This window comes from Aquarana catesbeiana, linkage group LG03 (genome assembly GCF_042186555.1).
Source record: "Aquarana catesbeiana isolate 2022-GZ linkage group LG03, ASM4218655v1, whole genome shotgun sequence".
NCBI lineage: Eukaryota > Metazoa > Chordata > Amphibia > Anura > Ranidae > Aquarana > Aquarana catesbeiana.
In genome coordinates this window covers 693381449-693390592 of record NC_133326.1, presented here as the reverse complement: position 1 = coordinate 693390592, position 9144 = coordinate 693381449, and the positions used below count along the sequence as shown (strand labels likewise).

The 9144-nt window shown below is 39.4% G+C and overlaps 1 protein-coding gene across 1 annotated transcript; it reads right to left on the bottom strand.

Annotated features, from left to right (window-relative positions):
* Window positions 1-2392: 2392 nt before the first annotated feature.
* On the bottom strand, window positions 2393-3358 carry LOC141134798 (olfactory receptor 1468-like). The gene has a single exon (XM_073624232.1). The coding sequence runs from the start codon at window positions 3341-3343 to the stop codon at window positions 2393-2395; it is 951 nt and encodes a 316-aa protein (XP_073480333.1). The 5' UTR covers window positions 3344-3358.
* Between the last annotated feature and the right edge of the window lie 5786 nt (window positions 3359-9144).

The window sequence follows — 9144 nt, the reverse complement described above, 5'->3', positions numbered from 1 at the left end:
AAGAATGTAAACATTTACTGAAAACATTATTAGTGCTGTGTGCACAGTGAGGACAATGTGCAATACATACAAAATACAATAAAATTATATACAGAACTTCCATTACAGCTGGAGTGCCGCCTTTGGGTCTTTGGTGTGAGATTGTGGGACACTGATTTCCACGGCTCTGTCGGGAAGTAGTAGGCATGCCATGCAGGAAGGTCAATCTGAGGTAGATCGAGTTGGTCGCAGAAAGCAGGCAGGTTTTCCGGTGTTCTGAGCAGTGTAGTGCGACCTCTTGTGGAGGCAGAAAGACAAAATGGGAATTTCTATCTGTATGGGATATTTTGTGAGCGTAAAGCTTCCAGCAGGGGGCACAGTATGCGCCTATTTTGCAGTGTTATTTGAGAAAGATCTTGAAATAATTTAATGTCTGTGCCATTAAATAGAATGCTGCCTTTCTCTCCAGCTTTTCTGAGGATTTCCTCTTTTAGAGGGAAGTTTACAATGTAGCAGACAATATGTCCTGGGGGTTCAGGGTCACAGGGAGGGGGTCTCAGCGCTCGGTGCATTCTCTCCATTTCGATGGGGGAGTCTGCTGGGCGACCCAAAAGGCCATTAAAGATAGAGCAGATTGCCTGCAGTAGCACTGGTGGTTCTATACTTTCAGGAACCCCCCTCACCCTTATATTATGTCTGCGTCCCCTATTGTCAAGGTCTTCTACCTGGCGATTGAGCTCAAAGATGTGTGGAAGTTGGGAGTCATATGCCCTTTGTACTTGCCTAATCGCCTCAGCATGTGCATGGGAGGTCTGTTCCACTAAGTCTAAGGTGACTTTTTGCAGATCCTTTTGCAGGTCTAGGAGGCTCAGGGGCTGTTCTGAAAGTCCTTCCCTGTTCATCTGTGAATCGGATCCGCTGCTACGCAAGCCCGGTGTTGAGGCCTGTGAAGCCTCGTGGTTGCCTGTATACTGAGTGCAGAACAGCTTGGGTATGTTTTTACCAAGCTGTGTCCCGGAGTCCTTCAGAGTGCGGGGCGCGGAGGTGCTCCTGTTGGGTTTCCGCATGCTGAGATGTGGCAGAAAATCCCCGGAGAAAGCTGAGTTTGCCCTTGGTGTGCAGGAGCTCAGTTCTCAAGTGGCCATCTCAGGTCCCGTCCAAGCCACGTCCCCCCCCTCACAGTTACTCTTGTTGGGCGCAGGAATGGGCCCAGCTGTTAAAAATTATTAAAAAAATTAAAATGACATGCACCTGTTAAACAGATGCAGAAAAATTGGGCCGTAGATGTTGGGGATGCCCTAAACCAAAAATATTGTTGGAATCTAGCATAATCAAGATTCATGAATAGGATAGGCAGCAGGAAAGGTAGGAGTTTTAGGGTGGGAGAGTCAAGGGCCAAAGGGAAAGGTCAAAGGTCAGGATGTGTGTGTCCCAAGGTCAGGAGGTGTGTCCCCAAAAGGTCAAAGTTCAGGAGGTTTGGGGTAAAAAGGGCAAGTATTACTGTAGATTACTGGGAACAGTTCCATCACACCTTCTGTGTGCAGCAGCTCCCCTCAGTCCCCCTAATACTTACCTGAGCCCATCTCTGTCCAGCAATGTTGCAGGTAAGACTCGGCAGCTCAAGACTCTCCCTCTCATTGGCTAAGACAGAAATGGAGTGCAATTGATTCCCGCTACTGTCAATCAAAGTCAGTGAGCCAATGAGGAGATAGAGGGGGCAGAGCCTAGTTGCGGCTCCATGTCTGAATGAACACACAAAGCTGTGGCTCAGCCTGGGTGCCCCCATAGCAAGCCGTTTGCTGTGGAAGCACTTGTCAGGAGAGAGGGGCCAGGAGTGCCAAAGAGGGACCCGGGAAGAGGAGGATCTGGGCTGCTCTGTGCAAATTTACTGCACAGAGGAGGTAAGTATAGAATGTTTGTTATTTTTTAAGAAAAAAATTAGACTTTAGTATTACTTTAATTGTAAGTGTCTCTGCTCTTTTAAAGCAAATGCGAGCAGGAACAACAATGCAAACCATGAGTACTACTTTAGCCATGACGGAAGGCCTGGGCCTCAACTCCACCTTCTTTCTATGCAAAATGGTTTCTGAAACATGTTAGAAAGAGCCATGAACCACAAACATGCAAAACAGTAACACAGAGAAACATAGAAATTATTTTTCTTTTGGTGAGTAGGGGAAAACTAACACCCTGTTAGAGTTTTATTTTTGTTGGTGCCCTTGTCACAGAGTTTCCTTCACTTTCTGTCTGGTGAAACCACTGTAGTTATGACAGGAAGCACCCAAAAAGAAAAGAAAGAACAAAAATGTGTTTTAATCTTCCCCCCACTCCTTCCAAAATGGGAAATAAATCAATTGGCTTTACATTCACTTTAATTATTTGATCATAGCCCTCTAAAGTAATTCTAAATGTTTTAATTATTTTTGACATTCAAGTTTAAACAGCTGTTACTAATTTTTCCTGCAACTTGTTTCAATTCTTTATTCCTCAGGCTGTATATAATTGGGTTCAGCAATGGGGTGAATACAGTATACAGTAAGGACAAGAATTTAGTAATGTCCCATGACTGTCCTCTACTAGGTATCAAATACACACAAACAATGGTGCCATAAAAAATGGAGACAACAGTCAGGTGGGAACTGCATGTTGAGAAAACTTTCTGCCTTCCAGTGAAAGACGGGATTTCAAAAATAGTGACTACAATATAAACATACGATACAATTATGATAAAAAATGGGATTACAGCAAACATTACACTCAGTGACATTGCTTCTAGTTGAACGATGGTGGTGTCAGAGCAAGAGAGTTGTAGGATCGGATCAAGATCACAAAAAAAGTGATCAATAATATTGGGACCGCAAAACTGTAATGTGGATATGGTTAAAGTGTAAATCAATACCGCTAAGAAACTTAAACTCCAACTTATGATAACTGTTATCCAACAAAACTGGTGATTCATTAACATAGTATAATGCAATGGTTTACAGATGGCCACATATCTGTCATAAGACATCACTGTCAGAAGAATTAACTCCAAACTTCCTGTTGCAGCAAAGAAATAGAACTGGGTGATACATTCAGAAACCGATACAGTAGTAGAATTTTCTAAAACAGTATGGAGCATGGTAGGAACAACATCAGTTGTTAATAAGATATCTGATACAGATAATTGGGAGAGGAGGAAGTACATGGGGGAATGGAGGTCTTTGCTGTAGGACACCAACGTGATGATTAGGAGGTTTCCACATATTGTCACAAAATAAAATATAAGAAAGAGAAAGAAGACCAACAATGTTATGCTTGAAGGAATATGAAACCCCAAGAGGAAGATCACAGTAATCACAGTCACATTTTTTTCATCCATAACCTGAGAACAGAATATAAAATTTACTTGAAACAAGTTTGTTTAGCAGATAAAAAATAATTCCAACCAAATTTGTATGGGGGAGTCAGTGGTGAAAAAGAAGAGAGGGAAAAAAATATGGAATTAAAAAGGCAGGTGGGTAGAGAGGAAGGCAAGAAATAGAAAAAGAAGGGAGTGAGAGAGAAAAGAAAAGAAGGCATGACGAACAAATACAAATGAAAAAAAAAAAACAACCAACAAGAGAAGTTCTATGCATAGTGCAATTACACACAGCAATCAACCAGATCTAATTTTATTAGGGACAAAACTGGTCAATCATTCAGAGTCAAAGTAAGAAAGAAAAGAATTACTTGTTACCTAGCAAGAATTGCATAATGCTAAGTATCCCCCAGTAGTGCAAAATTATAAATATTGTTCAAGTTTGCAAAATAAAATAATATAAATAAAATAAAATATAAAATTAACAAAATGAAAAATAACTTGACTTGAGTTTTAGTATTCTAAATCTACACATTGTACATATTGTACATAATTACAACAACAGCAATACCAACAGATAAAGATCAAATTAAATTTAGCAGAACCATATTTCCTCCTAGGTGTTTTGTCAGAATATATAAAGTACCATGGCTTTTATACATATGCAGAATAAATTGTATGCAACCACTGGGAGTATTAATGGCTTAGCAACATTTCCATGGGATCAGTTGTGATTGTTAAATCACAAAATTATTTTTAGATTTTTTTTTTCTTTTCAGCAGACCATTTCTTAACTATGTGTTAGTAAGTTAAATCATGATTTGAAATGGAGGCTGAATTGCAGATGCTTTGCTCAAATTGCAAAACAAAGAACAATGGACTAGTAACCTGTAGCTGATCTTTTACCTGTTACTGGCTTACCATACCTTGCTCTACACTTTGTAACAGTGTAGAAAATTATTTTGATAAAGGTAGGGCTTTGATACCTCATGTCAAAAGTTCACCCCCTCATACAAGGGGGTTTGAAGACTGGTAGAGGATTTTTTTTTTTTATAAATACTTGGTATAAATAATACTTGGAATAAACTTCCAGCAGAGGTAGTGAGACATTTAAGGGCTTAAGCACACTGCAGCTCAAAGAAGCTCAAAGAAGTGGCTCCTACAAGCTATTGATCTTTTTTAAGCTCTTCTTTTTCTTCCTGGAAACTCCCCTCCATGTTAGCCAATGTATCCATGCACATTATGGCTTTTTCAGGAGTTTACAGGCATATGCTCTTACAGGCAAAAAATAAAACCCACCAAACTCACAGTTTTGAGAGGAGCTTTCGAGCAGAAAAGACGCCTAAGTGCCCCAAAACACATGAAAAAGTGCAATAGAGCATGAAAAGGCAGCTTAAAAACACACAAAAAAAACCTAGCAAAATGAGCTGAGGAGAGGGTTTAAAAAAAAAACACTTATGCTCAAAAAAGCTCAAATGAGCTCAAAGAATCTCAAATAAGCTCAATAAAAACATTCAAAAGAGCCCAAAAAAGTGCAATCTTCTTCAAGCTGAAATAAAAGCTCATATGCCTGTAAAAGCAGTTTTTTTGAGCTTCAGTGTGCATGAGCCCTAACAGTAAATGGCTTTAAACATGTTTCGGACAAACATAAATCTATACTCAGACAACGAAAAAAAATAAATTCCAAAGACTAACAAAAAAAAAAGTGGGCAGACTCGATGGACTACTCGGTCTTTTTTCTGCTGTCACTTTCCTATGTTTCTATAAGGTTTATTGATTTTTTCAGATATATAAACTACAGTACAGATTATACCAAAGTCATAAATAATTAGACATGACAAGGTGAAGCAAATTTTTTTGGAAAGTTAGATGTAGCCATTATACACAAATCACTCTACAGAACAAGAGTAGATATTCCATATACAGGTAGTGTCCCATTAGGGTAGAGAGGAGTGAATAGATGTAAGATCTCCCAGGGGTCACATCAAACCCAGTGTGTCAGAGCAGCCTCCGGAAAGGCCTTAATTAAGCTAAAAATTTCAAATGAGTGAACTGTATTGAACATGAAAGAGGGGAGAGAAAAAGGAGAAGGAAGAGAAGGACAGAAGGGTGGAATGTGGAGGAAAAGGGGTAAGGGGGAGCACTAGATAGAGAGAGAGAGGATCAGAGGGAGAGGGTTTCAATATCTAAATAGGCTAAATCAGCACTTAGAAAAAGAATATCAAACATAAAAGTTGTAAATGAGGTAGCCAGGAGGTTAGAAAGTACTTTCTGGTGAGTGGACTGGTCAAAGAAATTGACTAATTACTGGTTTGTATTGATTGCAGCAGGAGGTAGAACTGTAAAAGGGAAGGACATCTTATTCCAAATTAGGTAGAGCAAGATCAATGAATGTTTGCCATTTTTTATGTGAAGCATTCAGGGGAGATAGATTGAAATAGATACATTTTGGGCTTTTCTCCATAGAGTAGGATTTTCAACTCATGCTTGACGTCAGAAATAGTCGGCACATTGAGTGGCTCTATATATGACCAGCAGGCAGGTATCCATTGTGAAGAACAAGAGAATATCTGAGGTTGATTAGGATTTTGTTGGTTAATAAGGGATCCTTTGGGACTGCACATTAAATGATCCCAGAGATTAAGTTTATTATCTGATCTAAGTAATTAGAAATGTGTTGGCATGTCCAGAAACGGGGTTCAAACAGGTCTGTAGGATCTCTGCAGTGGACATGTGACTGACTGTAAGTTGTCTTTAAACAAGAGAAATGGAAAAAGCTCTTGAAGCTTTTATTCACTGATTCACTCCAGGTTTCATCAGTTATCAGTGTTAATATTTTGTTGTAGCCATTAATAAGTTTAGTGACAAGATCTTCACCTGGAAAGTCTTTACCCCAAGTGATTATCGAGGAAGAAGAGAGAGGTTTTGTGAAGCATGAGTTAAAAGGGTGGGGGAATGATCTTAAAGTGACTGTAAAGTCTTGTTTTTTTCCTATAAAAATAACAAACATGTTATACTTACCTACTCTGTTGCAGTGGATTTGAGCAGAGCAGCCCGGATCCTCTTCTTCTCGGGTCCCTCTTTGGTGCTCCTGGCCCCTTCATCCTGTTCAGTGCCCCCATAGCAAGCAGCTTGCTATGGGGGCACCTATAACGGAGCCACAGTTCCCTTTGTCCATTCAGACATGGAACCCAGCCCTGCCCCCTCTCTTGCTGACTATGAGTGACAGCAGAGGCAACCAATAGCGCTGCTGTATCTCAACCAATCAGGAGGGAGAATCCCTTATGGCTGAGACACTTGTGGACATCGCTGGACAGAGAGTTACCTCAGGTAAGTGTTAGGGGGTCTGAGGGGGGCGGCTACACACAGAAGGCTTTTTGCATTATGCATAGAATGCATTAAGATAAAAAAAACTTCTACCTTTACAGACACTTTAAGGCTGCAAGAGAGGTAGAGGAAACACAGATCCACAAAATGGATAAAGCAGAGGCATGGAGATTCTTGCATCACAAATCCTCAGGTACAAACTCCTCTCCAACAAGGAAATTAGTGATCTGGTGGGATTGGCAGTCTCCAAGATCTGGTAAAATTAGCAGTCAAAGGCCACTGATTCTTTTATGATCTCACATAGCAAATATAAATATATTAGGCTACAGAAAAGGAGTGTCTAGACACACTCACATACCTAGAAGCACTGCTATTTTTCAGAAGGATTCCAAGACAAACAGTACATTTTTTAGTGGTGCCTTATGTACAATTAACATAACTAGATGCCCTTTTTATTAAACCAATCTTTTTGAGTTCAAATCCATTTTAAACTGACTTAAGTAATGCTAATTTTCAGGCAAAATTGAAGAATTTCACATTTTCTGGATCATTTGCTTCTGCTCTCATAAATTGTAAACTCTTCTAACCTAAGAACTTTTCCTCCCTTTGCCAGGCACCATTGTATCCGGGGGCTGCTCAGTCTTTCCATTAAAAAGAAGCAAAAGTGGGCTTTGTTTAAAGTGAGTGGAGTTTTGTATTTCTTTTTTCTTTTGTAGATATATTGTTTTTTATTTAATGTATTTAAGTATTTTAGGTGCTCAAAGCACAGCTTTCAGTTTTAATTTGTTCTTAGAGAGTCATTTGTTTCCAGAAAAAAAGCTATGTTGAAAAACAGTGTGCAACTCGCATTATATCACTTACATTTACCACATCTCCTATTTCCATAGTAAAAATAAAAGTTAAGCATACACTGATTAGACCTATTATTTCTGATTAACTTCCACTCTCTCCGAATCATACCATGCCACACAACATGAACAGAACTGATCTTTATCATTCAGCCCCCATTAGCTTTAATGGGTTTCAGGTTCGCCTCCTGAAATTAAACCAGGTACAGTCGGCTCATCCCTATTTGTAAGGGTGTCCCTAACCTGGTCAAGCAAACACAGGCAAGGACAATTATGGAAACAATGGGTACTACTTTAGCCATGAAGGATATTAAAGGCCTCAATTCCACCTTCTTTTTATGCAAAATCATTTCTGAAAAAAAGGCTAAAAACCTAACTTGTGAAAGTGATGTTAGCCATTTTAACAGATTATTTACAGATTTACTTTTTTGCAACTTTCTATTAGTAAAGCAGATTTTCACTTTATCTGAACATCACAAAACAAAGACACTATTTAATTGTTAATATTTAGATCAAACTCCCCCATTCATCCATGTGTCCACGCTTTATTTTGCTGAGAAATCAGTTTGAAAAACAGCCCCTAGCATTTCAGCCTGTGGCCTTGAGTAAGGGCAGACGATTCATGTAGCATTTAATTCCTTGAATCCATCTGCCCTTAGCTAAGGCACACAGGTATGAGGCTGTGCTTAGCTGAAAAAGCCATCCTACCCTCATGAAGACTCCTGTGATGTATGACATCATTTGCCTAGGCATAGAAACCAGGTGACTGAATACATGAATAAAAAAGGTTTACAACAAGTAATTATAACATACCCTTCTATCTATTTATTATTGCTAGCAGCATGAGAATTATAAATAGTGAATGCTGAATAAGAGAGTAAAATCCCACTTTAGTTTAACTTTAATAATTATTTTTTCCTGACTTAACCTTCTCTGGTCATACAAAATTGGGCAGGGATGGTAAGACTGTATCTAAAACACTTGCAAGCAATCATATCCATGGACTACTGGGTTTCAAGGATGTACCTCTGGCTGGAAATAGGCTTTGAGGTACTAGCTTTCCCTCCTGCATGCGTTATATCAGAAAAAGCCTTTAGGACAGTGGGGATAATTTGTGACTGAGAAGCTGGATTACAGAGGACCACTAAACACTGCAGATAGTGAAAAGAAAAAAATCCCTGTGTGGTGGACTTTTAAGGCACGATAATTTTTCAAAGGATTTTAGTAAAGTATTTTGATAGTGTCAAAAAATATTTATTTGGGAAATATATAGAAAAGATATATAAAAACATGGAATGTTTGAACACTTCTAAAACGTATACACCGTCATATGCATAAATGTACAATACAGTTTGTGATTTCTTGCACCCAACGCGTTTCAGAGTACTAAGTTGTCTCCTTCTTCAGGGGTATAAGCAAGAAGAAACTATATTTAAATGTTATAACGGTATAGTCAAAATTCCAGTGGTTGTATCTTTAAAAACATATGAGAGTACAAATGCCTTCAAGTTCTCATTCAGGAGACCCCCAGTGGTGTAAATGTGTGCAGATGTCAGACCCAGGAGGAAGCCGCCGCTAACCCAACACCCCCTCCTCCACCAGGGGAGGGATGACCAACCAGAGGGCAGGGGGAGCTTGAAACACTGG

Coding starts and splice junctions, on each gene's coding strand:
- LOC141134798 (XM_073624232.1), bottom strand. CDS start 3,343: ATGGATGAAAAAAATGTGACTGTGATTACTGTGATCTTCCTCTTGGGG.